Source organism: Canis lupus, chromosome 8, assembly GCF_048164855.1.
Source record: "Canis lupus baileyi chromosome 8, mCanLup2.hap1, whole genome shotgun sequence".
Classification (NCBI taxonomy): Eukaryota; Metazoa; Chordata; class Mammalia; order Carnivora; family Canidae; genus Canis; species Canis lupus.
This window is the reverse complement of record NC_132845.1, coordinates 67,727,202-67,754,607: the sequence shown is the minus strand read 5'-3', so window position 1 is coordinate 67,754,607 and position 27,406 is coordinate 67,727,202. Positions and strand designations below refer to the sequence as shown.

At 44.6% G+C, this 27,406-nt stretch overlaps 1 protein-coding gene across 7 annotated transcripts; it reads right to left on the bottom strand.

The window, feature by feature from the left end:
- Positions 1-76: 76 nt before the first annotated feature.
- TMEM225B (transmembrane protein 225B) lies at positions 77-26,853 on the bottom strand. 7 transcript variants are annotated; one of them, XM_072837140.1, is made up of 9 exons: positions 26,683-26,853; positions 26,289-26,450; positions 12,430-12,562; positions 10,630-10,709; positions 9,043-9,253; positions 7,028-7,174; positions 6,541-6,612; positions 6,081-6,218; positions 77-419 (listed from the first exon to the last, which is right to left on the bottom strand). In XM_072837140.1, exons 4-9 carry the CDS (start codon positions 10,639-10,641, stop codon positions 247-249), a joined length of 753 nt encoding a protein of 250 aa, XP_072693241.1. In that variant the 5' UTR covers positions 10,642-10,709; positions 12,430-12,562; positions 26,289-26,450; positions 26,683-26,853; the 3' UTR covers positions 77-246. The 7 variants fall into 7 exon arrangements, with proteins under 7 accessions (XP_072693241.1, XP_072693248.1, XP_072693243.1 ...); XM_072837147.1 differs by lacking the exon at positions 6,541-6,612 and having other exon boundaries at positions 26,683-26,847; XM_072837142.1 differs by lacking the exons at positions 26,289-26,450; positions 26,683-26,853 and adding an exon at positions 24,105-24,186.
- Between the last annotated feature and the right edge of the window lie 553 nt (positions 26,854-27,406).

The window sequence follows — 27,406 nt, the reverse complement described above, 5'->3', positions numbered from 1 at the left end:
ATTAACAGACAGTAGTCTTTCTTTTATTAAAAACACCTGCAAAAAAACAAAAAAAACACCCACTCAGGAAACAGAATAATTCAAAAAAACTTTTACCAAATTGCAAATACAAGCCAGACAGAATCACTGTGAGTGTGGGGAAGTGACACTCAGGAAGTTCAACAGAAGCCACAGAGATTGGCTGCCACTCGGGCCTCCACAAATCCACTCACACAGCGGATGACAGGTGGAGGATGCTCTCCTGGACTAGATAATTGTTTCTTCCTTCAGCAGTGTCTCCTTTTGTATTGAGCTCAGTTCTCCTCCCAAACTCTCCAGATTCTCCAGGTGTGGGACCCCTTGGGTCTCCTCCATACTCTGGGAGTTGGGCAACAAATGGCAGCCAAGGCAGGCTGTTTCTTGAAAGAGGCAGATGGCACCTGGGTGACAGTGAAAAGTTTGGGTCAGGTTAGAGTGTAGAGCTCTGCACCCTACTAAAGGTCAGGAACTCCCTTCTCTAATGTGACCCCCACCCCCACCCTGCACCCACCTTCCCTCATTCTCCCCCACCCAATGCAAAGTATTACAGAGACAGACAGCAAACAAGAGTGCATCACAAGACAAGGCATACAAATAGATGGATAAGCTCACAGAACCATAGCCAGTGTTGGAAGACATCTTAACAACTGTCCAATTATTAATAGGTAAGAAAACAAGTTTTAAGAGAGGAAAACCAAAAAACAAAACAAAACAAAACAAAAAAAGAGAGCGAGAGAGAGAGAGGAAAACCAAGGCCTCTTAATGCCCAACTCAAGATCCTCAGTAAAGTAAAAGAAAGGAAAAATAGAATTGATGTCATTAAACAAATGAAGATATCTTGAGTGAATAATAAATGCTGTATTAAGGTTAAGACTGAGATAAAGGATAACTGCTATTTTCAGCATTATAGCAGACTAAATACTTTCCCATTAAAAACAATAAAAATCCTATATAAAATATTTCTTCAAAACTTTTTTGTAAATACATCATCAAACTGGCATCAGGGTAAGGCATTCTTACAAACAAAACCCTAGTGAAAACAGAAACTCAGAGTTTAAGCAAGCACACAATGGGCCTGCACCTTGGAGACATACACTCAACCCAGGTGACCCTGAGTTTCCATTCTGTAGGCCATCCGGTACACAGAAAATGAAAGGAAAAGCCTAGGGCCTGCTCAGGATGAGGAATCTTATAAGGGTCTGCCATATGAAGCTAGAACTTCAAAGTTACCTGTATTAACTGAGAATTCATAAACAGAGGCCAGCTGTTACATAGATCTGCAACTAAATTCACAATATCAAGTGTGATCTTAGGCTAGTTGTGCACCCAAACACTCAAGCAGAAGCAAATGCAAATCTCTTTTTGAAAAAATACTTTAGGGCAGCCCGGGTGGCTCAGCGGTTCAGCGACGCCTTCAGCCTAGGGTGATCCTGGGGACCTGGGATTGAGTCCCAGGTCAGACTCCCTGCATGGAGCCTGCTTCTCCCTCTGCCTGTCTGTCTGTCTGTCTCTCTCTCTCTGTGATTCTCGTGAATAAATAAATAAAATATTTAAAAAGAAAAAATACTTTAGGGTGCCTGGGTGACTCAGTCAGTTAAATATCTGCCTTCAACTCAGGTCATGATCTCAGGGTCCTGGGTCCCGCTTGGCAGAAAGCCTGCTTCTCCTTCTCCCTCTGCCCATAACTGCCACTTGCTCATTCAATCTCTCTCTCTCAAATAAATTATTTTAAAAAAACATGTTAAATACAGGCCTCAAAGAATTTCTACTCGAAAAAAAATTCCAAGGAAACTGAATTCACAAACATACTAAGAAAGAAGACACCACAAATAAGAGCCTGCAAAACAAGCAGCCAATGGACTCAGAACTGCATATCATTCAGTTGTTTAACTTATATGACACAGAATGCAAAGTATGTCTTAACATGTACAATTAAAAATAGATTTAGAGAATAGATTAAAAATATAAGTCAGGAAAAAGAATATAAAAATAACATGATTTAAGGGAAAATATAATTTTCAGTTATAAAAACAGATTGACTGAAATAAAAACTTAATGGATAGGTTAAGCAGTTGACCAGACACAGTTGTAAAGTGAATGGATGAAGTTGAAGATACATCTATATAAGTTATTCAGAATGCAGCCCAGAAAGACAAACAGATGTAAAGCATGAAAAGAAAGAGAGAAATACAAAGGGTAGAGTGACAAAGTCTAACAGATGTCCTCCTGGAGTTCCACGAAGGAAAGAAAAAAGAAGGAAAGAACATAGAGATAAAAAAAGAGATACAAATGGTGTATAAATTCTGAAAGACATGGGACAGTCCGGGTGGCTCAGCGGTTTAGTGCCACCTTCGGTCCAGGGCCTGATCCTGGAGACCTGGGATCAAGTCCCAGGCTCCTTGCGTGCAGCCTGCTTCTCCCTCTGCCTGTGTCTCTGCCTCTCTCTCTCTCTGTGTCTCTCATGAATAAATAATAAAATATTTTTTAAAAAATTCTGAAAGACATCACTCTTCAGACTCCATTCACAACACAAATCATAATACAAATATCCACATCCTACAAAGTATCAAAGTCTGAGAGAGAAAAAGAAGATTGCTTCAAAAAAAATGACATTTTTACAGAGTCAGCAATAACAATGGAAGTAGTAAAATAATGATAATAGAATATTTTGAATGCTGTCAGAATAGTGTCAACTTAAAATATAAGTTTGAAAAAATATATAAGTTCAAAACTGATTTTAATTAAAAAATGAAACTAAGATTATTTCATACAAACAAAATATGAGAGGGTATATCACTAACTGACCCTCACTAAAATCCATTATAAAAGATGTATTTCAGGCAGAAGGACAGAAGGTCTGAGAAGAAGAAAAAAAAAAAAAAAAGAAGGTCTGAGAAGGTTTGATGAGCACCTAAACTGGTAAATTGTGGCTAAATTTAAATCAACAAATATTAAATGCATAAAATAATAATGTCAAATATACAGAATTAAAAAGAAAACAAAAGAAACTAAAACATGCAAAATAGCATATAAATTGGGAAGGCATTACGTTGTATTAATAATACGCTGTATTATTTATAAAAAGAACAAATATGTCAATGAACTTTCAACTTCATTTACTAAGCACATAAAAATGTAAAGAGTAACTACCGTAAGAATATAAATAGACTGTGTAACTTCTAAAGAGAGAAATATAATGAGAATTGCATCAATAAAAGTCAGTCAATTCAAAGCAAGGCAAGAGAGGTGGGGGGTGGGAAGCAGAAAAAAACTGAAAACCCAAAGTAAGGTGGTAGGAAAAAAATACAAATATATCAGTAGTCACAATAAGTAAATCAATAATAAATGCTCCTGTGAAAAGACAAAGATTATAAGACTAGATGAAAAAGATATAATCATAAGCTGTGTGATTAAATATAAACAAAAAATTAGAAAGATATATAACAGGCATATACTAACCTAAGGAATGTAGAAGTAGTTAGAATAGTATCAGATAAAACAGAACAAAAGGGATTACTAGAAATTAAAAGGGTCACAGCATAATGATTGAAGTTTAATCCACCAGTAAAATAGAACTTTTTTTTTTTTTTTTAATTCATGAGAGACACAGAGTAAGAAGCAGAGACATATAGACAGAGGGAGAAGCAGGCTCCCCACAAGAAGCCTGATGTAGGACTTGATCCCAGGACCCAGGATCATGACCTGACCCAAAGGCAAATGCTCAACCACTGAGCCACCCAGGTGCCCCAAAATAGAACAATTCTAAATCAAGATTTAAATAATATAATTAATAAGCCTGATCTAATGTTTATAAATTAAAAATTGCATTCAACATAAAACATGAAAATGGACCTCAAACTAGGCTATAAAACAAGTTCTTAATAAATCTGAACACATAAGGATTATATAGACCATGATCTCTCATTCCATCAAAATTAAGTTAAAATCATAACACAAAGATACAATAAAAATTATCTTGGAATTTTAAAAGTATACTTTAAAATATTAATGGATCCAAAAAATCACAAAAGGAACTAGAAAATACTTGAAAAGAACACTAACATAAAATACTACCTATGAAAATAGGACCTACAAATAAAGCAATTCTTACAGGGGAACTAAGCTTTAATTGCCTACTTAGAAAAGAAGAAGTAAGCAATGGGTTTAGATCCTGACTTAAGAAGCTGGTAAAGGAAAAATAAAAATTAAAAAAAAAAAGAAGCTGGAAAAGGAATAGCAGAATAAATGCAAAACAAAACAAAACAAAAAGGCAGAATAAACGCAGTAGTGCAAAATAAGAAGCAAAAATTAATTAAATAGAAAACAAACATAAAATATGAAGGTTCGAGAAAGCTAAAAGCTGGTTCTTTGAAAGACTAAAGATATGGCAAACCTGTCAAAACTGGCAATGAAAAATGAAAATTAAGTATGAAAAAAGAAGCACATAACTACAGATGCATCACAAGACAAAGTTAAAAAAGAAAACATTTTGAGGGATGCCTGGGTGGCTCAGCGGTTGGGCATCTGCCTTCGGCCCAAGGCATGGTCCTGGAGTCCCAGGATAGAGTCCCACATCTAGCTCCCCACAGGGAGCCTGCTTCTCCCTCTGCCTGTGTCTCTGCCTCTCTCTCTGTGTCTCTCATGAATAAAAAAAAATAAAATCTTAAAAAAAAAAACCTCTGGAAATACCATGCTCCTAAAGACAAGCTTAGTTATACAATTAAATACTTAAGATGGTAAAAATGAATGTAACTTAGAGTTCCTCGTTATCAACATAGAGGTTATAATGTCGATCAAGTAAGTTCCAGAAGAACAAACACAGTACGATTATACTAAGGTTTAAAACATGTGAAAAAATAAAATAAAATAAAACATGTGAGACTAAGCAATATATCATTTAAGGATAAATATTTGTGTAGCAAATATGATTATCATAAACACCAGAATAATTGGTTCCTGCAGGGAGAGAGAGGATGGGGTCAGGAAGAACCACATGGTTGAGGGAGGGAAGACTTCAAAGATACTTAATATTCTACCATATTTCATCAATGTTGGCAAGCCCATTTTTTTCACATTTCTGAAATGAGGATGTGCCTTACAAGCTATAGGACCTTAGTAATTATTCTTGGCATCCTTTTTCTTCCTCAGCGATACATAAATAAGAATGTAACTTACAAATAATGGATTCCACGAAAATACGGCTAGTTCTTAAACTAGAAGGTGGAAATGGGCATACAGTTTATTCTTAATTACCTATCTCTTATATATTATAAATATTTGCATATATTCAATGTATATTAAAGTCAAGTTAAAATAGATTATGTCATGCATGGGTGAGGTTAATATAGCAGGAAGAAGAGCAGGGAAAAAGAACAAAATCAGAGGGATGCCTGGGTGGCTCAGTGGTTGAACGTCTGCCTTTGGCTAAGGTGTGATCCTGGGGTTCCAGGCTGGAGTCCCACATCAGGTTCCCTGCATAGAGCCTGCTTCTCCCTCTGCCTACATCTCTGCCTCTCTTTCTGTGTCTCTCATGAATAAATAAATAAAATCTTTAAACAAAAATTTTTTTAAAAGAACAAAATTAGATAGGATTCAGTGCTTAGATGGTGATGGTATATAAAGACAGGTGAAGGTGAGGTAAATAAGATCATAGATTCCAATATAGAGATAGAGACAGGCATAGAAATCTGTAGGAGTCAGGACAAAGTAAGATAGAATATGAAATCTGGAGGTTGGTTCTAAAAGTCAGGGAGGATGAGGATGGGAGTAGGGCTGAGGCTCTAGAGCAGTGCTGTTGAGTAGAACTTTCTGCAATGATGAAAATTTCTACATCTACACCATTCAATATGGCAGCTACTAGACACATAAGAATGTGCTTACTGAACACCTGAAATGTGGCTAGCATGAATGAGGAACTCAATCTTTATTTATTTCATTTTAATTAATTAAATAGCCACAAGTAGCTAGTAACTACAGTTTAGGACAGCACCACTCTAGATTGTCCACAGCTCCTGCATTCAGACAGTAGGCAGGGAGAAGGGCAGCAGCCCCAGGACACTCACCAGCCACTATAAACAGAAGAATGGCAAAGCCAAGGACGTAGTAAGGCCACTGTACGGAGAACTGGGGGGGGTTGGGCTTCATCCTCAGATTCTGGATCTCCAGGGCATGCAGCAACAAGGCCAGGAAGGCACAGACCCCTGCAGGGTCACAGGGAGGCACTCTTGGCTCTCCTCCCATGGTTCCCACCTTCGCTCTTAATCAGAGTCACGTGGCCTGCAGCCTGTGTGGCTCCTGTGTGGAGACTCTTTTCTCCAGCCCACACTTGTGCCCTCTCAGAGCCAATAACCTCTACCCCACATGCCTGTCTTGCCCTCCTTCCCAACTCATTTCAAAGCCCACGTGCCTCACCTCCCACGGGCCCCGGAACCAGAAATCCCTTCCCCGGTACCCTCTGTGCCCATGCCGTTGGCTGACTACAGATGGGCCCCCCTGGGTGTGACGCTTTGGGTGCAACTCAACCTGATTTTCCCACTGTGAGCGTTCCACCTCCTCCATGTGATGGGAGCCTCCCAGGGTAGGGCCTTGGCCAGCCTTTTAAAGTCAAAAGGTTCCAAAGGGCAGAGATGGTGTCTTCCATCCATTCATCCAAAAACACTTATATTTCACTTACATATTTCCTTCCATATTGTCATTCTGTGCTAGGTTCTATGACAGTTGCTGGGATAAAGATTACAGTAAAAAGACCCCCAGACAGATGACCCCAAGCCAGTGTAGTGAGGGCTGTGCTAGCTGGAAGTGCAGGGTGCCAAGTATCCCCAGGGAGAGGGACTGTCATCCTGGGTGGCAGGCTGCCTAAGAGAAGGCAGCAGGCTAGAGGAGCCCTAAATATTCCCTCTCTCCTGACATCACAGAGACCAACCATCTCCCCACCTTTGGGTACCCCCTGCCAGCCCCTCCCCAAGGCTGAGGCCTGCCTGAGGACAAGGCCTGCCTGCCTCTTCCACACCTGTGAGGAAGCTGATGAAGGCCGACACCAAATTGTGCTTCCGGGTCCTTGGAAACAGCTGAGATGCAAAGGACACCAGGATGAAGGTAGTAAGGAAAGACAGGACAACTGCAGACAGCAGGAAGACACGGCCGAGAATGATGTACACTGCAGGGGAGGGAGGCTGGGCTGCAGTTGGGCACCCTGACCCCTGACAAGGGGCAGAGCCCCGCAGAGCCTACGCAGAGAAGGCCCCTGGAGCTCACCACCCTCAGTCCTACAGTGTGGCATGGGACCATGGCTCCAACCCTACACTCTGCCCCCAAGAATGCACTGATCCCAACATTTTGTTTTGTTTGTGACGCAGAAGTGTACGGAAAAGGGGCACATGGGTGGCTCAGTGGTTGAGCGTCTACCTTTAGCTCAGGTCGTGATGCCAGAGTCCTGGGATCAAATCCCACATTGGGGTCCCTGCAGGGAGCCTGCTTCTCCCTGTGCCTATGTCTCTGCCTCTCTCTCTGTGTCTCTCATGAATAAATAAATAAAATCTTAAAAAAAAAAAAAAAAGGAAGTGTATGGAAAAAAATTCGATGGACAAAAGGTCATTTTAATAAACACTATAAATGATAAAAATTGCATGTGGGGGATCCCTGGGTGGCTCAGCGGTTTGGCGCCTGCCTTTGGCCCAGGGCACAGTCCTGGGGTCCTGGGATCAAGTCCTGTGTCGGGCTCCTGGCATGGAGCCTGCTTCTCCCTCTGCCTGTGTCACTGCCTCTCTCTCTCTCTCTCTCTCTCTCTCTCTCATAAATAAATAAATATATCTTTAAAAAAAAAGTTGCATGTGAAAACATGAAGCATTGCATCAGTACTCTTCACACTTAATGAGCTACCAGTGGAAAATCAGAATTTGAGAGGTTAAGATGTTCTGAACTCAGGGGCGGGGGGGGTTGGAGGTGAGGGTGCTTATTTAATTACCCCAGTTAACAGAAATTGCAAAACAGACCCAAAATAGCAGAGCCAGGGTCTTGATGACCAGGTGATTCATTCCCCTACTCCTGGTGTGACTCAGGCCCATGTTAAAACAAGTTTGTGAACCCTCCTAGGCATGCAGACATGGACAGCTGGGAGTGGGACAAAAAGACAAAGATACTGCTGAAGACCCAAGTGTTTTAGGATTTACTCTTGGGTAAAACCAACGGTTCTCAACTTGGGGGCAGTTTTGCAACCCCCCTCCAACGCCTGGGGATATTTACGTAAGGGGTAATTTTGATTGTCAGTTGGGTAGTAGAGGGTAAGGGTGCTGTTAACTAACCTGCAAGAAACAGGAGAGCCCTCATAACAAAGATTATCCAGCCAAAGTGTCAGTAGCATGGAGGCTGAGGAACTCCATAACAGAGAGCCCACACACTGTGGCCCATCTTCCCCAAAGAGGCTTCTCCTCTTCTATTACCCAGAGTGAACCCTTAAGGGTTCTTCCCCAAAGAGGCTCACCTCTTTTCCAAGACAGACATCCTCCCGACCTTCCCAAAGTGCTTGTAAAACATGACCTTGAGTGCAGCCATAGTCCATGGAGCTCACATTTCTGTGCATTCCCTTGAAAATGTGATACTTGGGCCTAAGCACATTATCCACAGGGCTGCCTCCCACAGTTGGACAGGTGTTTGGCAGAGAGGACAAGTGGGGGCTGCAATCTGGCCTGTACTCTACTAATGAAGCTGTTCCCTGGCTAGGAGCTGTGCCCACCCAAAAAGGTCCTGTGTGGGGAAGCTAACAGCAGCCCCAAGCGGTAGGGGTAGGGCAGGACCCCCAGTCCTTCATCCTAGGTGGAGCCACTCCTACCCCAGAAATAAATTTTGTTGCTGACACATTTGCTCCTGACCCTGGGGGTCAACTTGATATTATGAACCTTTTGCTGATCACCTACTTTCTTCTAATCTTGAAAGTAGAGACTCAAAAAACGCCCTGATGGGCTTATAATTAAATTAAATAATCTCCCCCTGCCCTGTTCCCACCTCTAACCCTCCATCTCTCCTTACCTGATAAGGGTCGAGGCTTCCAGCATTTGATATGGAAGCAGTTCTCAAACAGGCCACTGAAAAACACTTCATGGGACTCCTCGTTTACAAGCCGTACCCAGAAAGGAAAGATGGAGACCAGCAGTATGAGCAGGTAGCCCAAGGAGGTCAAGGCCGGAGCTATGGCCCATGTGAACCCCTTCATGTCCTTGTTGTCTAAAGTCAGCACCACCTGTTCAAGGGAAACATAAGGGCTTCTCATGCAGAACAGAGCAAAGCAGAGGACGCTTGCAGAAATGTTATCACATACGTGAGGCTTGGGAAATGATGATTTCTTTGCCTAGATAAACTTTACAAACTTACAGACCTCTTGAGCAGACCTAAAAGATGCATAAAACATTTTCTGCCACTAAGTCACTGGGTGCTCTTAGGCAAGGAGGGTCTCTTCTCTGAGCCCCAATTCCCACCTCAATAAAATGAAGATGGACCAGGCCATCCCCAAACCCCCGCCAACCCTAAGGTTCTCATTGCTCAATTCTGTTAACAATCATCCCACCTACAAAGACCCTCTGCACCGTGCTCTGCGGGAAACTAACAGCCAATAGCTTTGGGGATTTCAGGATGACAATGGAGGTGGGGGGGGCAGATCTTGAGGCCATGATCTGAAGTGCAGAAGATAAGGCCTTCAGATTGAGGCTGCTTTCTCCTGCCCACCCCTGTGCAAACATCTGTGCTCATGCCCAGGCATTAGGGCCTCTCTCTGGTCCTGATGCAGACCTTCTCACTGCAGCCAGGGCAAGGAGTGTCTTTGAGGCTGTGGGAACCAATGATCACAATAGCAGGACCAGCCTAATGGCAGAGGGGAGATTGTGGGTGCACTCTTGCACCTCCCACCCAAATACGCCTCTTGTAAACAGGTAAATAGCTAGTCCTCTGAGTGCCCTCAGACTGGTTTGGAAACATCCTGGAGTGCTTTCACCTTCACTAGCTTCTATTCTTCCCACCTGAATACTTTAAACTTTCTCTCTCTCCAAAGCTCCCCTTTGGATCTTCCCTCCACCCTCCAGGCCACACTGATAAGTCACTTGAACTTTCAGGCCTCAGTTTCCTTTGCTCTAAAATGACAGAGTTGGTTGGCCCTGAGAGCAGTTCTAGCTCTAAAACTCTCCAGTAGGAGTCATGGCTCCATCCTGACCCTCGTGCTCCAGAGGGGAGAGAATACACTGGACATTATCATCAGATGTTCTGTGCCCCTGCCTGTCCCCCAACAACCTCGAGTTGTCTAAAACTGGCCTTTGTGCTTCCCCCATTTCCCTGTCACCATACACTGGCCTGGAGCTCAAGCTGGCTTCTTCCTCTTACAATGCCTCTATCTCATCAGCCTTCCTCTCGGGAAGTCCCCAAGCCCCCATCCTTCCTGCCTCACGGCCAGAGGTCTCCTCCCAAGTACCTCCAGCCTCCATGTATGCCTTCCTTCCCCAGGGGTGCCCTCTCTGAGTCTCGAAACCATTTAAATCCCACCTCTCCTGTAAAACTCAGCTTGGCCCCATCCACTGCACGCAGCCCTCCCAGCCACCAGCCACTCTCCATCATTCCCTCCACACTTACCGGACGCCCCATGCTCAGCTTAGGCTGGTGGGAGCAATTCAGGGATGAAAAGAAGACAGGAACTTGCAGGCTCTTGGAATCTATGGGAGAGAGAGAGACACAAAAACATGTCACAGAGTACAATGGTTTCCTCTCCCCTGCCTGGGTTACTTCGGGGCCAGGCATACCCTCACGTGCTACCTCCCATCTGCCCCACCCACCCTGCCTCGCTGCTCTCCAGTGAGGTGGACCTTCCCAGCCTTTGCAACAGCACTTAGCATGGAGACTGGACAACTGTGCTCTACAGACATATAACTTAGGGAACACACTGATCCAGGCCAGACTCAAAGGACCACAGACATGTTAATACAACAGGAAATCTGTAGATCCTTTTGTCCTGCTGAAATAGAAAACAGGATCCCATAGCCAGTGAGCGCTGGCACCAGGACCAGAATCCCACAGGGCGGTGCCCCTCACACCCACTTCAGGCCGTAGGCTAGCAGCTCAGTCTGGAGATTGCCAAATCTGGAATTTATATATATTTTTTAGAGATTTATTTATTTATTCAAGAGAGAGACAGAGACGGAGGCAGAGGGAGAAGCAGTCTCCACGCAGGGAGCCCCGATGTGGGACTCATGTGGGGCTCATGTGGGACTCGATCCGATCCGAGGACACCAGGATCACACCCTGAGTAAAAGGCAGATGCTCAACCACTGAGTTACCCAGGTGTCCCCCAAATCTGGAATTTCGTGGAACTAGTGAATGCGTCCTACTGGGTGTGCTCATTAGCACATGTGAGAAGAGGAGAGTGAAGGAGGGGTGAAGGGTATAGAATTGCCAACTTTTTATTTTGCCAAAAGCATTCAAAACAAACAAAAACAACTGTCAGCTGCCATCATGCTGAGTGCATTAACTATTATTTAGAAAGGACCCAGGACACTGGAAAGTAAAAGAGCTGCCAGCTCAGCTCAGTGTGGCCTGAACTGGCCACAGGGGGGGCGGGGGGGGGAATCTTCCTCATGCAGGTTCCCTCTGGGAGAGTCCCTGAGCGACCCTGCAGCAGCCTGAACCTGTGTTCCCTGTCCCCTCCCGAGGCCCGTGCAGCCCCGGGGTCAGATAGGAACTATAGGAGGGAGGAAAGAGGTGGGCGACATAATCTGGGTTAGAATGGTGGGGGGCACGGTCAGGGCTGCAGGAAGCCTCACTCCCTTTCCTGCCACTGATTCGGGACAACTTGGGCTGCAGATTGGACCAGGGCTAGTCAGAGGTTCTTACTGCTGACAAACCTCCTCAGCCCTTCACTGGCCCCAAAGCCACAGGGACATTCTCCAGACCCCAAAATTCACCCAGATCTGACGATCCGCCCCCACCCCCGCAGTGGGCCCCAACAGCCAGTAGTTTTCTGTGTGGCCTGGAGGTGGGGGGTTGGGGGCCTTCTCCATGCCCGCTAGTCGGTGAAGCCACCCCGCCCTCCGCCCGCCCCCATGCCCCCCATGGCCTCCCTTCCTTCCCCCATGGCCTCCCCCACTCCTTGGGCACCTTCGGGTCAGGGCTTCCCTCTAGGGGCAGGGCTTCCCTCTAGGAGGTCCCCCATGCAGCGGAGTGGACCCCGCCCCTGGCCCCTCTCTCGCCCCTTGGTCCCGCTACCCAGAGCTTCCGTTGGCCCCGAGGCCTGAGCAAAGTGCGCCGTTCTGTCTGCTGGCAGAGCCCACACACTGGAGGAGGCGAGGGGGTCCACAGACCCTGTGGCCACGCCCACAGCTCACCTAGCCCTCCGCCCCGGAGTTCGCGGTACCCGCCTCCTCACCAGGTTTCACTTACCCGTGCACGGAATGGGATGGGGGTGGGAGCGATTGGGAACCAAGCGGATCTGAATTCGAATTCCAGCTCTGCCATTACCAGCAGGATGACCCTGGGTAAGTTACTTCTGCTTCCTGGGTGTCAGTTTTCTCATCTGTGAAACAGGAATAATAATAGTAACTCCTCCTGTTGGATGGCTCTGCACGTCCAATGACAAGTGACTGGAAGAAAACCCATTGCCTCCTCAGGGCCCTGCCAGTTCACTCTCCCTCATCCCCCATGACCCCACCTGTGCAGCCTCCCAAGCCCCTGTCCTGTGGGTGGGCCTGATCATCTTCAGGCCTCCCTCACCCTCCATCCCTCTCCCCTTCTCTGCCCTCCTCCCCTAAGAAGGCTGGCAGCACCTCTCACCAGCCCCACTGGTTTTAAACCCCAGAAAGACTCTTCCAAGAGTGGACACTGTGTGGAGGCAGGACTGGCTTCAGCTTTAGGAGACTGGTAGAGGGTGGTTCTAGTGGCAAAAGTGGCCACACTTGGAGCTAGATAAGCCACCAGCCCCCACCCCCAACCCTCATCCCCCACCCTGCTTTAAGTCTGCCCTCACCAAAAAATACATTGATAACACCAAGATTTTAAAAAGCCAGTACCATATCTGGCACCTCCTCACACCTCTCCACTAGCCCTAGACATAGTCGAAGACAACAGGAAGGGATGAGGTGGGATGGACCACTAATTTCCCTGACCACCTGTGAGAGGCATGTGACAGGCCCCTGTACTGTTCAGGATTCTATTTGTCATAAAGGTTCAGGGCTCAATTTGTAAACACTCACCAGAGAGGGCTTCTACTGGCTTAACTAGTCTCATGCTCATATTTAGTTAGCCACCTTGGAGGAAAAGGATGCTTCCCTCACTCCATTCTCACCCCTACTTGGTTCAAAATTTCCCAGGGAAGCTCTATAAGATCTGCTTGGGTCACCTGCTCCTTCCACTCTGGTCAGAGAAGATAAGTCAGCTGTGGCTCCACTGTGACCAAGCAGGTAGGGTCACTGAGAAGCCAGCAATTTGGATCACCTATCTGGAGCAACATAAAAACTTTCTTAAAGGAAGAGGGATGGTGTTCTCAGAAGGGAGAAATGACAGCAGGCCATGACAGCATTTTCAGATGCACTATCATATAATCCTTTTAAATCTCATTACATGGGCAGCCCAGGTGGCTCAGTGGTTTAGTGCTGCCTTCAGCCCAGGGCCTAATCCTGGAGACAGGGGGGATCGAGTCCCACGTCAGGCTCCTTGCATGGAGCCTGCTTCTCCCTCTGTGTCTCTGCCTCTCTCTCTCTCTCTCTCTCTCTCTCTCTGAGTCCGTTGTGAATAAATAAACTCTTAAAAAAAAAGTCCACAATGTAAGTATATTTTTCACTGATATTTTAGATGATCATTAATCTAGACTACATGGAGGAAAAATAATCTGATATTTTGTAACCAAAAATAAGCATTTAGTTGGGGCACCTAGATGGCTCAGTCGGTTAAGCATCCAAATCTTGATCTCAACTCAGGTCTTGATCTCAGGGTAGTGAGTTTGAGCCCCTCAAAGGGGCTACTTAAAAAAAAAAAAAGCATTTACAAAGAGGTATTTCTCTCAGATACCTAATCTAACAATATACTACCTATTACAGGTATTTTTAGAATTTCTTTTAATGATTAAAATATTCATAGTAAATGAGTGCTCAAAAGTTTGTTGGTTTTTTGTTTTTAATTTTATGGTGGTGCCTGGCTGGCTCAGTTGGTAGAGCTTGTCACTCTTCTTTTTTTTTTTTTAAAGATTTTATTTATTTATTCATGAGAAACACACACACACACACAGGGAGGCAGAGACACAGGCAGAGAGAGAAGCAGACTCCATGCAGGGAACCCAATGTGGGACTCGATCCCAGGTCTCCAGGATCACGCCCTGGGCTGAAGGCAGGCGCTAAACCACTGAGCCACCCGGGCTGCCCAGCTTGTCATTCTTGATCTTGAAGTCATGAGTTTGAACTCTATATTGGGTGTAGAAATTTCTTATAAATAAAAAATCTTTTTTTAAAAAAGATTTTATTATTTATTTTGAGAGAGACAGAGAGAGCATGAGCAGAGAGAAAGAGAAGCAGATCCCCACTGGGCAAGGAGCCCAGCCCGACACAGGACTCGATCCCAGGAACCTGAGATCATGACCTCAGCCAAAGGCAGACACTTAACCCACTGAGCTACCCAGTACCCCCAAAATAAAGTCTTTTAAAATTTTTTATGGAACTGGAAGGTATTATGCTGAGTGAAGTAAGTCAATCAGAGAAGGACAAACATTGTATGTTCTCATTCATTTGGGGAATATAAATAATAGTGAAAGGGAATATAAGGGAAGGGAGAAGAAATGTGTGGGAAATATCAGAAAGAGAGACAGAACATAAAGACTCCTAACTCTGGGAAATGAACTAGGGGTGATGGAAGGGGAGGAGGGCGGGGGGTGGGAGTGAATGGGTGACGGGCACTGAGGGGGGCACTTGACGGGATGAGCACTGGGTGTTATTCTGTATGTTGGTAAATTGAACACCAATAAAAAATAAATTTATTATTAAAAAAATTTATCAATTATGTATCACACTATTCAACTGCTTCACTATTCAACTTTTTCCTCGATAATTACACAATAATTAAGCTTGCCTTAGGTTATGAGGGAATTTTTGTTATAAAGGAGCTTGAGCTGTGGCTTTTTCTCATAGGAAATCTTGAAAATTCTTAAGTTGTTGTTTTTTTTTGTTTTTTTTTTGTTTTCTTTAAACAGCGAGAACTTGGGCAGCCTGGGTGGGTCAGCGGTTTAAGCGCCTACCTTCCACCCAGGGCGTGATCCTGGAGTCCCGGGATTGAGTCCCACATCAGGCTCCCTGCATGGAGCCTGCTCCTCCCTCTGCCTGTGTCTCTGCCTCTGTGTGTGTGTGTGTGCATCTATCATGAATGAATAAATAAAATCTTTAAAAAGAAAAAAAAAACAGCGAGAACTTAACCATTTCTCTCTACCTAAACTTAAAACAAATGTGTACTTGTCACAAGAACAGTAAGCATGCATATGGCTAGGATTCAATCAGAGAAGTAAAACCACGAGGACATACGCACACTCTCACAGCCCAGCAAAAGCAAAGGAGGAAGAGAGACCAACTGCACGCCCAGCTGCTATGTCTCCTTAGTGAGCTGAATCAGCAGATAGCAATAACATGGGTGAGGCACAAAATAACTGCTGCTTTTCTTCTGCCCTCCTGATTAAGAATCTCCCTCTAGCCCAAAAGAACCAAAAAATACAGGAAAGGGAATTCTGGCAAATGTAGTTCAGCCTACCCTAGCTGACACATAACAAAGCCCATGACATGTCATACTGAAAAATTATTTGGCTTAGAAAATTTGCCCGTTTCAGTGCACTTATGTCATATTAAACAAAATGAGATTCAATAGTCTATAGGACATGGAGGAGCAGAATGGTGATCCAAGAAGACCCAAGAGCCCCTTCCAATAATAGTTACAACAAATGGAATAGATGAGATAGAAAGACAGCAACTGGATTCAAAGGTCACCCTCCTGTTTTCCTGACCTATGAGTCTGAATCAAGAATTCCCCAATTTGAAACAAACAAGGGGTGGTGGAAAGGGAGATGGGCGGGGGGGTGGGGGTGACTGGGTGACAGGCACTGAGGGGGGCACTTGATGGGATGAGCACTGGGTGTTATGCTATATATTGGCAAATTTAACTCCAATTAAAAAAAAAAAAAGAATTCCCCAATTCTTTCTTCCCTGGGATGGAACCCAACTCATTCCATTTTCAGAGGACAACTATGAAGATCTGGAAAGCAAACCACAGAATCTCCCATGCAGATCCTCAACATCAAATCAACAGTGGTGCTAACTAACTGAAGGCTCCACTTAGCCATCACCTTGGTCATGCTGCATTATGTCCCTTTCATCCTCCTATCTGACACAATCTCCTCCAAAGTCAATCTGCTAATGCTGAATAAGGCAGAAACTCCTTCTAAAGGCTCTTGTGCATTGAACCCATCCATGAGATTTGTCCACTATCTAGATTTTCATGTCTTAGTAAGAGTTGAAACCAGGACTGTAGGCTGTCCACTCTCACGAAATCCAAAGGGTTTCTCCCTCATGTGAGCTCTCTGACTTTCACTCAGAGCTGAACCCTGACCAAAGGCTCTACCACCTTTATTTCATTCAGCTTCTTTCTTGTGTGGATTCCCAGATGGTTGGAAAGGTATGACCTGTACTTGAAGGTTTTTCCATATTCTTTGCATTCAGAAGCTTTTTCTCCACCATGAGTTTTCTGATGCTGAAGGTGAGAATTGTGGCTGAAGGCCCTCCCACATTCACAACATTCACAGGGTCTCTCTCCAGTGTGAATCCTGTCGTGTTTTAATAAGTAGTGAACTCCTACTAAAAGATTTCCCACACTCGCTGCAATCATAAGGAATCTCCACTGTGTGGACTCTCTGGTATTCAATGAGGTGAGAGTTATGACTCTAAGTTTTCCCACAGTCATTGCACTCATATGGTCTCTCTTTGGTGTGAACTCGCTGGTGTTCTATCAGATTTGAACTCTGGCTGAAGGCCTTCCCACACTCTCTACACACATAGGGTTTCTCCCTCGTGTGGATTCTCTGGTGTCAAACAAAGCTTGAGCTCTGGCCAAAAGCTTTCCTACATTCATTACACATATAAGGCATCTCTCCTGTATGAGTTATCTGATGCTGGATAAGGTGTGAGCTACGCCGGAAGCTTTTCCCACTACATTCATAGGGTTTTTCTTCAGTATGTATTCTTTGATGCTAGATAAGGTTTGAAGTATGGCCAAAAGCTTTTCTACATTCATGACACTCATAAGATTTCTCTTACATATGGATTCTTCCATGCTGAGTAAGGTATGAGTTCTGCCTGAATAATTTCCCACAAATATTACACATTTGGGATTTCTCTTCAGTTAAGAATTTGTGGCTATTGGATAGAGTTTGTGATGTTACAGAAGTTTTGTCCATATTCACAGAGCCCCTCATGTTTGTTTTGTTCACATTCATCTCCTTTTTTTTTTTTATTTTTTTTTTATTTTATGATAGTCACAGAGAGAGAGAAAGAGGCAGAGACACAGGCAGAGGGAGAAGCAGGCTCCATGCACCGGGAGCCCGATGTGGGATTCGATCCCGCGTCTCCAGGATCGCGCCCTGGGCCAAAGGCAGGCGGCAAACAGCTGCGCCACCCAGGGATCCCATCATCTCCTTCTTATAGTTGTAGCCCTACTTCAAGAGTTTTCTGCTTTATAATTAATTGATCCTCAGTCCAGGTTTCACCATCTGACAGAAAATATAAAAAAGGTAAAATGTAACAAGAAAAACTCCTGGTGGGGAACAGGAATCAGAGTATTCCAGAAGTATTTAGTTCAAAAAAGTATGAAAAATGGCCTTGCAAAATAGGAAAAAGATGAATACAAGTTGGGGAGATTTGGAGAAAATGGTGAGAAACTAAAATTCAGGTTTATATACAAAGACATAACAGGATTAATAGAAAAGGGAGGCAGAATTTGAGGGAAGTGGAGTCACCTCAGAACTTCAGAAGGGAGATGCTGGGAACTATGTGTGGGGAGGGGCAGGGACTGAACAGATAAATTAAAGAGGAAAGCCTCACCCTAGAGGTTCTGCCTACATGGCACTCCAACCATGTAATGGTCCCCTGAGGTAACAGGCAAGACTCCCTTCATGCAGAGACTAACACCTTCCCATATCTCTCTACACACAGATGTTCACATGCTCACTAGTGAACATAAGACACATTCAGACCTCATGTGCTCCTTTAGAAATACTGCAAATGGGGAAGATTTGATAAAGGAAGAAGGGGGAGGATGAAAAGTTCTTTAAAATATGAACCACCAGGGATCCCTGGGTGGCGCAGCGGTTTGGCGCCTGCCTTTGGCCCAGGGCACGATCCTGGAGACCCGGGATCGAATCCCACATCGGGCTCCCAGTGCACGGAGCCTCCTTCTCCCTCTCCCTCTGCCTGTGTCTCTGCCTCTCTCTCTCTCTGTGTGTGTGACTATCATAAATAAATTTAAAAAAATTTTAAAAACAAATACGAACCACCAAGTAGAGAGAAATATTCCCAAGTCAATGTAGACTCTAAGAAAATATACAAAAACAAATCCTGCACCCCAGCATTTAAGGGAGACATGATAGAAAAACATCTCCTGTTTACTTTAATTGAAATATTAAAGCTAGAGAGGTTGCTTTACAATGATATTAAAGAAAGTAGGCCTTCTGCTAAGAGGGATCTTCTGAAAGGAGAGGGTGCTGAGAAATAGCCAATACAGCATTTCCATTAGCAGTGAAAGCCTAACACATAAACAGCCCTGATTTTATTTGGTAATTTTCATTAAATTTTAAAGGAATTTAATAATCACCCATGATATTTTATCATAGAACCATATTTACACTTGTTCTACACCTCCAGATATGCCATCAACTTCTGTATGTTCAGTTTAGATACTGTTTTTAAAATGTTTTTCCTTGTGAGAAGAATTTTTAAGATCCTCTTAGCAACTTTCAAACATGCAATATGGCATTATCAACTATCACTGCCAGGTTGTACATTACATCCCTGGGACTTGTGTATGGAAGTATCTACCTTTTGTCCCCCTTCATCCAATTCCCCCACTCCCACCCTCCACATCTGGCAATCACCAGTCCGTTTTCTGTGTTTGCATTGCTTTTGTTTGTTTGTTTGTTTGTTTGTTTGTTTTGATTCCACATCTAAGTCAGATCACACAATATTTGTCTTTGATTTATTTCACTTAGCATGATACCCTCCAGGTCCACCCATGTTGTTGTAAATGTCAGGATTTCCTTCTTTCTACGGCTGTACAATATTCCACTGTGTATGTACACATATAATTGTATGTACACCACATCTGCTTTATCCATGCATCCACCTATGGATGCTTGGGCTGTTTCCACATCTTGGCTGTCATATGTACTGTTGCAGTAAGCATGGGGACACAGATACCTTTTCAAGATAGTGCCTTCATTTCCTTCAGATAAACAGAAGTGAAATTGCTGAATCAAATGGTCCTTCTATTGGTAGTTCACCAATTTACATCCTCACCAACACTTGTTACTTCTTGTCTTTTAGGCGATAGCCATTCTAACAGCTGTGAATGTATTAATAGTTTAATGTTCTTACATTTGTTTGCACATGTGTTTAACTGTTTCTCTTCCATGTCACACAAATTGCAAACACCTGGAAACACAAACCAGGTCCAAGTTAGGTACGAAAAGAAGAAGGAAAGGAAAGGAAAGGAAAAAGGAAAGGAAAAGGGAAAAGGGAAAGCGAAAACGAAAAGGGAAAAGGGAAAGGGAAAAGGGAAAGGAAAGGGGAAAGGGAAAGGGAAAAGGGAAAGGGAAAGGGGAAAGGGAAAGGAAAGGGAAAAGGAAAGGGAAAGGGAAAGGGAAAAGGAAAAGGAAAAGGAAAAGGAAAAGGAAAAGGAAAAGGAAAAGGAAAAGGAAAAGGAAAAGGAAAGGGGAGGGCGGACCCGGTGGCTCAGCGGTTTAGCGCCACCTTCAGCCCAGGGCCTGATCCTGGAGACCCAGGATCAATTCCCATGTCAGGCTCCCTGCATGGAGCCTGTTTCTCCCTCTGCCTGTGTCTCTGCCTCTCTCCCTGTGTCTCTTATGAATAAATAAAATAAAATCTTAAAAAAAAAAAAAAGTCAGGGGTGCCTGGGTGGCTCAGTTGGTTAGGTGTCTGCCTTTGGTTCAGGTGATGATCTCAGGGTCCTGCTCAGTGGGGAGTCTCCCTCTCCCTTTCCCCCTGCTTGTGCTCTCTCTCTCTCTCTTTCACTCTCTCAAATAAATAAAATCTTCAAAATAAAATTTTTAAATAAAAAAGTGATAAAGGCATCAATCAAATCTAAACACTAGCTAAACAGACCAATTCTTTTTATCAAGAAACCATAATGAACTGGTACTATAAATTTAAGTCACTCTCTGTGCACGATCCAACAGAACTTTCTGTGGTTATGCAGCTGTTCTACATCTGCACTGTCTGTTGAGCACTTGAAATGTGGCTAGTGCAACTGAGCAGCTAAACTTTTAATTGCATTTAATTTTAATTAATTTAAATTTAGTTAACCCACTGTAGCTGGGGCTACCCTACTGGACAGCACAACTCTAGAGCCTTCTAAATCTGCCAGATCTGTCCCCCCAGGCCTGGGAGCACCTAAACATAGAGGCCCTTCAAAATTGGGTTCATAGGATGCCTGGGTGGCTCAGTGGTCGAGCATCCGCCTTCGGCTCAGGGTGTGAGCCCGGGGTCCTGGGATCAATTCCCACATTGGGCTCCCCACGGGGAGCCTGCTTCTCCCTCTGCCTAAGTCTCTGCCTGTCTCTGTCCCTCATGAATAAATAAATAGAATCTTAAAAAAAAAAAAAAAACTGGGTTCACTAATAAGGTGAAACACCAGATGGAGAAGGTAACAAAGTCTCCTCAGCTCATCAAAACTGAAAGACCAATAGGCCGGGCATGCCTCCATTTGGACTTGGATGATTCCGTGAAAGGAGTTATGCCTTCTGTGGTTGGCTTACACAAATATTAAAATGAGGGTTTCTTCTACATCTCCCTTAGCTGGCTCCTGTCTTTCCAGCCTCACTCCCATCTCCTCCCCTATACCAAACCTCTTCTCCTTTCTGTTGGACCATTCTATTTGTTCTCTCCCACAATATGTGAAGGCTTAGGTGTTCTAGAGGATGAGCCTTTTATGTGGCCCACTGCCAGAGATCTGACAGCCTGCTCAACATCTTCAAGAATATAAATCCTAAAGCTCTCAGGCCCTGTTCAATATCACCTTCTCCATTAAGCTGAAGGTGATTCTCCTCCTCTTTATGAGTCCTGTGACATTTGACTCATTCACATTTATCTACTGAGCACCAACAACGTGCCAGGTACAGTTCTCAACAACGTGCCAGGTACAGTTCTAGGTGTTGAGATACATCAGGGGGCAAACAGGCAAAAACTCGGGCAGCCCGAGTGGCTCAGCAGTTTAGCACTGCCTTCGGCCCGCAGGGCCCAAACCTGGAGTCCCAGGATGGAGTCCAACGTCCAGCTCCCTACATGGAGCCTGCTTCTCCCTCTGCCTGTATCTCTGCCTCTCTCTCTCTCTTTCTCTGTCTCTCATGAATAAATAAATAAAATCTTAAAAAAAAAAAAAAACACCTCTGCCCTCTAAGATCTTTCATAATAGTAAGGGAGCTGGACAAGAAATCTTGTAAATTACATACTACTAGATGGAACAAGTGCTATAGAGACAAAAGCCTGGGAGAAGAAGTCCAGTGCCAAAGGGAGGGAGTGGGCAGAAGGGTTGCAATTTTACACATTCCGTGAAGAGCATTACACAAAGAAGAAACAGCAAGTGCAAAGGCCCTGAGTGTTCAAAGGGGCAAGTATGACTAGAACACAATGAGCAAGAGGAAGAGTAGTAAGAAATGAGGTCAGAGATATAAAAAGGGAATTAGAGAACATAGAACCCAATAAGCTACTGTAAGAGGTGTGCTTTTACTGAGTAAGATATGAAGCTATGGGAGGCTTGTGACCAGAGGAAGGGAAGACCTGACATTTTAACAGGATCTTGCTGCCGGCTACAGTAGAGAGGCAATGGCAGAGGTAGGACAATCAGCCAGGAGGCTACTGCAATAATCCAGGTGAGGGATAATGGCACGCTGGACCAAAATGGTGGCAGAGAAAATAGTAAGAAGTACTGGGATTCTGGAAAAAAAATGTCTATGGCTGTGTGGATAGGATTACTGACTGAGGGGTATGAATATGAAAGAACAAAGTTTTCTCTCTAGATTGAGTAGCTGGAGGGATTGTGTCCCCACCTCCTGAAATGGGGAATATTTATCACAGGCTACAGCATCTCCAGTAATTTACAAAAACATCCCTACATGGTTCTCACACCAGTCTTTCTTTTTTAAAAAATTTATTTATTCATGAGACAGAGAGAGAGAGAGGCAGAGGCATAGGCAGAGGGAGAAGCCTGATGCAGGACTCGATCCCAGGACCCCGGGATCATGCCCTGAGCCAAAGGCAGATGCTCAACCGCTGAGCCACCCGGGTGCCCCCTCGCACCAGTCTCTTGAGATCAGTATGTCTCAAACCCACTTTTTCTTCTGGTGTATTAGTATTTGTTTCAGTTCTTGTAACCCTCCTGTAGCTTAAGCATTCTTCAAAATAAAAAGGGAAGGGGTGACAAGGAGCAGTGACTCCTTTCTCTGCCCCCACATGCACTCAGTAAACAAGTATTATTGTTTCCACCTCCAACACACTTCTTGGTTTTTGTCCCTACCTTCCTGTTATCGCTGGTAATGTCCTAAAGTCAGACCGTAATCACCTCTCATACCACACTGAACAAATCAGATTCTCTGCCTTGACAGACCATGCTCACCAGCTAGCCATCTGCAGAGAGAAGCTAACATAACGTACTTCAGTATCTGCTAAGCAAAAGCTAAGCTCTTATGGCCTGGCATTCCTTCCCCATAATTTTATTCCACTCTGTCCCACAGACTCCTCTTCTACCACGTCTTCTCTATACACCAGTCAATGTGAACAGCTTCCTGACCATGCATAACCCACATACATCCTTCTCCTCCCCCTATAAAACTCCTATTTAACCTTACAGACCCAGCTCAAAGGCAGCCTCCTTCCTGAAATGAAACCTTCCTCTAATCCCAGCTGGAAGTGAATCTCTTTGAATCTCTAAAGCATTCACTTCCTGTATCCTTCAAGGCATTTAACCACATTGTCTTTGGGCCTCTCCTCAGAATTATTTTTAGTTGTGTGTGTGTGTGTGTGTGTGTGTGTGTGTGTTCGTTTCAATTTATACTGAAAGCATCTCTATATTAAAATATAGATATATTTTATGAAATAAAATTTCTTTCATAAAAATTCATATTTTAAGAAATTCCATTTCTTTGTCTCCAAGCCCAATACTATATAAAGAACCCTGCATACATTAGGCGCTTCAAAATGCTCCTGATTATTTTCCAGCAATCAAGAGAAGAATCTACAAGTTGCTAAGAGTCCCAAAGAGACCATTTATAAAACATCTTCAGGACTGAGGCTCATATAGAATTCAGAGAATATGGTAGATCTTCTCATGGGTCAGAGCCACTTACCGAAAAAATATCAAAAACTTGGATCCAAACTCTGATAAATAGCAGGATCCCCTAGAATGCCTCAACAGATATTCTGAGACACAACTAGAGAACCCAAGTAGAAAGCAGTTGCCCTCTGAAATAAGCAAATCAAACATATCCCTGTAAACAAAAGTTTTTTTTTTTAAGTTTTTTCGCTGATCTTCTAATTTAATTATTTTTAAAGATTTTATTCTTTTATTCATGAGAGACACAGAAAGAAAGAGAGGCAGAGACACAGGCAGAGGGAGAAGCAGGCTCCATGCAGGGAGCCTGATGTAACACTGGCTCCAGAATCATGCCCTGGGCTGAAGGCAGTGCTAAACCGCTGAGCCACCCGGGCTGCCCGATCTGCTTCTAATTTAAAGGAAAGGGGAAAATCAGTTCTTCAAGTAGTTTAACTACAAAGTTGTGTGATCCCAAGTATACTCACTATACTCACTTCTAACAGCAAAAGAAATGAGCAGGTCTTATTGTACTAGGTCGGATAGTGTCGTTTCCCTGCCCCACCCCCACCAATCCATGTCCAGCTAGAACCTCAGAATGTGACCTTATTTGGTAGAAGAGTCTTTGCAGAGTTAAGATGAGATCATAATGGATTAGGGTGGGCTCTAAACCCAACGACTGGTATCTTTAAAACAGAAAGGAAAGGAAGATTTAGAAATGGAAACACACAGGGAAGAAGGTCATGTACAACAGAGGCACAACTAACTGATGCAGCCATAAGCCAAGGAGCACCATGGATCCTGGGAAGCACCAAAAGCTGGGAACAGACAAGGAGTGACTCTTCTTAAGAGCCTTGAGGTAGCTTCCTCTTAGACTTCTACCTTCCAAAACTGCAAGAAAATACAGTTCTGCTCTATTAAGCCATGTAGCTATGGTAATTCGTTACAAAAGCCCTAGGAAATGAATACATTTCCTGTTTGATTAAACCAATCAGCAAATGTCTATACCACCACTATGTGCAGGGTACTGGTAGAGGGATTATAACAGTGCCTCAAAGCACAATTTGGAAGAACAACCCCTACCTAGGTGACCTGGAGGTGGCAGCCTCAAAGAATGACATTGAGCTGGATCTTGAACTATAACCAGATTAACAAGGTGAAGAGTATTCCAGGCAAACATAACAGCATCTGCTAAGGCTCAGCAACATAGAAGGGAACACTAAGTTTAAGGGAACACTAAAAAAAAAAAAAAAAAAACCCTCCATGTTTTTTTTACTATTATATGAGTGAAATGTATGCCCCATGTGGGCAGGAAGCCAGGAGATGTAGTAGAAAAATAGAGTAGAGCCAAATGGGGTGCCTGGGTGGCTCAATAGTTGAGCATTCAAGTCTTGATTTCACTCAGGTCATTACCTCAGAGTCCTGAGACTGAGCCTCATGTTGGGCTCTGCACCAAGTATAGTCTACTTGGGATTCTCTCTCTCCCTCTGCCCCCACTCCCAGTGCTTTCTCTCTCTCTCTCTCTCTCTCTCTCAAAAAGAAAAATAGAGTAGAGCCAGATATGAAGAGGCATGTATGCCACGCCCAGGGCTTTGAACTTTATTTTATAGGCAGAGACTGACATGATCAAATTTGTTTCCACGGAAATTCATTCCGGCAACAGTCTGAGGGACAGCCTAGAGTAGGGGACGTGACCAATAGAATAGGGATGTATCAATAATCCAAGAAAAATAGAATGGGCCTAAATTGAGGAAATTATAGGCAACTGAATCTGGCCTTTCTGAAGAAAAACTAACAGGATTGGTGGCTGACTGAATATAGACAGAAGGAGAATAGTAGAGGACGAATCCAAGTTTTCTAGCTTGGGAAAATCAGTTACTAAAATTAATCAAGGTAGGGATACCTGTGTGACTCAGTCTGTTAAGCATCCAACTCTTGATTTCAGATTAGGTCATGATCTCAGGGTCATGAGATCAAGCCCAGGTTGGGCTCTGCGCTGAATGTGGAACTTGCTTAAGATTCTCTTTTCGGGGCAGCCCCGGTGGCTCAGCAGTTTAGCCCCGCCTTCTGCTTGGGGTGTGATCCTGGAGACCTGGGATAGAGTCCCACATCAGGCTCCCTGCATGGGGCCTGCTTCTCCCTCTGCCTCTCTGTCATGAATAAATAAAATGTTTTAAAAAAAATAGTTTAACCTCACTTTCCATCAGCAGGTGGCTGGCTTATCTACTGTACTCCAGGTATAAACCTGCTTGGAGTTTATACCTTGGATGTAAATGTATCTTCCCTAAGGACGAAGGAGAGTTTGGGTAGGATGAGTGGAGGAGCCTGCTCTTTTCCTGGTACATGAGAGATGGGACATACTTGGCTGAGTTCTTTCATTTACTTATTCACACCGCATTTACTGAGCTTCTCCAAAGGCCAAACAAGTTAGCAGGTGGCTGGAATGACAGATCCTCCAATACTTAGTGCTAGTATCATGCTGCTGCAGCAGGTCTGCTCCACACAGTCAAGAGAGGAAACGTTGGTTACAGGCTTTATTTATATGTAATAGAGCCTTGAGATTCAAAAAGTTTTTTACCAGGACAATTCTAAGCTCAAGATCAATCGTGTCCATCTGATCTGAGGCTGCAGCTGGAAGGACAAAGTTTAGACAAAGAAAGCCAGCTAGGTCAGCTCCTCACCCTTGCTCCGTCGGGGCTCCTGCACAGAGGACGGGCACAGGGACTCCGAGGACATCTGCTCACGCAGCTTCTCCATGGGCTGGGTCCAATCCCCGGTGCTGCTCCAAGGCCGTGACCTCTTCTAAAATTTCTTCAGAGTACTGCACGACCGACGGGCAGTCACTGCGGGCAAGGGAGGGAGAAGAGGGCAGATGAAGGGAAAACCGCAGCTGAAGCTTTCTTCCCCGGGGGAGGCTCCCACTTCACTGTCCCCGGGCCAGGTGGGCCCCGGCGCGAGGGCGCGGCCAGGCCTGTGGCCCCAGCCCCACGCCACGCGTGTCCCCTCGGCTCGAGCCTCCCGCCGCAACCCGCGCTCCCTGCCCCCTCCGCTACGGCCCGGGACTCCGGGACTCACTCGCGCAGCGGCGGCCACCTCGGCCTCCGGGCACCACTGGAACCTCGGGCTCCCTGGCGCGCACTTCCGGGTCCTGTCTAGGCAGCTCGGAGGTCTCCTCTCGATCGCGGGCTCTCCAGGGGCCGCTGGGGAGCTGGGCCCAGAGCAGCGTGGGGATGGCGCTTCCTTTGGCGTTTGTCCTTCTCCAAGGAGGGATGGAGGGAGGGTGGGGCTAGATTTCTCTTTGCCCTTCATCGCCCATGTAGGCCTAGAATCTAAATTGGTGGTTTCCCTCTTCCTCACCCCCACTGTCCCATGTGCACTCCACTTGCCTTCTCCCTTGACCCCTGCGGTTTCACCACCCATCCCCACCTCCCTTCTTGCAAATCACAAGGCGTGGATCACCCTGCTGGGCCCAAATCCACTATCTATGCCCGAAGTCCAGCCTGTCCTCTCCTTTGGTCACTTCATCCCAGCCTGTTTGATATTCACTACTCCAGCGCCTACCAATCGTGCCTGGAGTATGTAGGTGAGCAGGAGTAATATATCCTATGAGTACCAGTGGGCTAAAGGAGGTAGAAAAGCCTTAGAAATAGGGTCAAGATTTCAAACCCCCTACTGTGCCAGGATGACAAAGAGTTTGCCAGAGGCATATTTGATATGTTGAAGCAGGGAAAATGTTAGGGAAATGAGTTGTTCATGATAGGGGGAGTTTCCTGCTCAACTCAGAAACAGTTACCAGTTA

Excerpts from the sequence above, each read along its gene's own strand:
- TMEM225B (XM_072837140.1), bottom strand. Across the intron at positions 7,175-9,042 it reads GAAGCCTCGACCCTTATCAG|TGTACATCATTCTCGGCCGT; the intron begins GTAAGGAGAGAT and ends CCTCCCCTGCAG. Across the intron at positions 420-6,080 it reads TCTTCTGTTTATAGTGGCTG|GTGCCATCTGCCTCTTTCAA; the intron begins GTGAGTGTCCTG and ends ACTGTCACCCAG.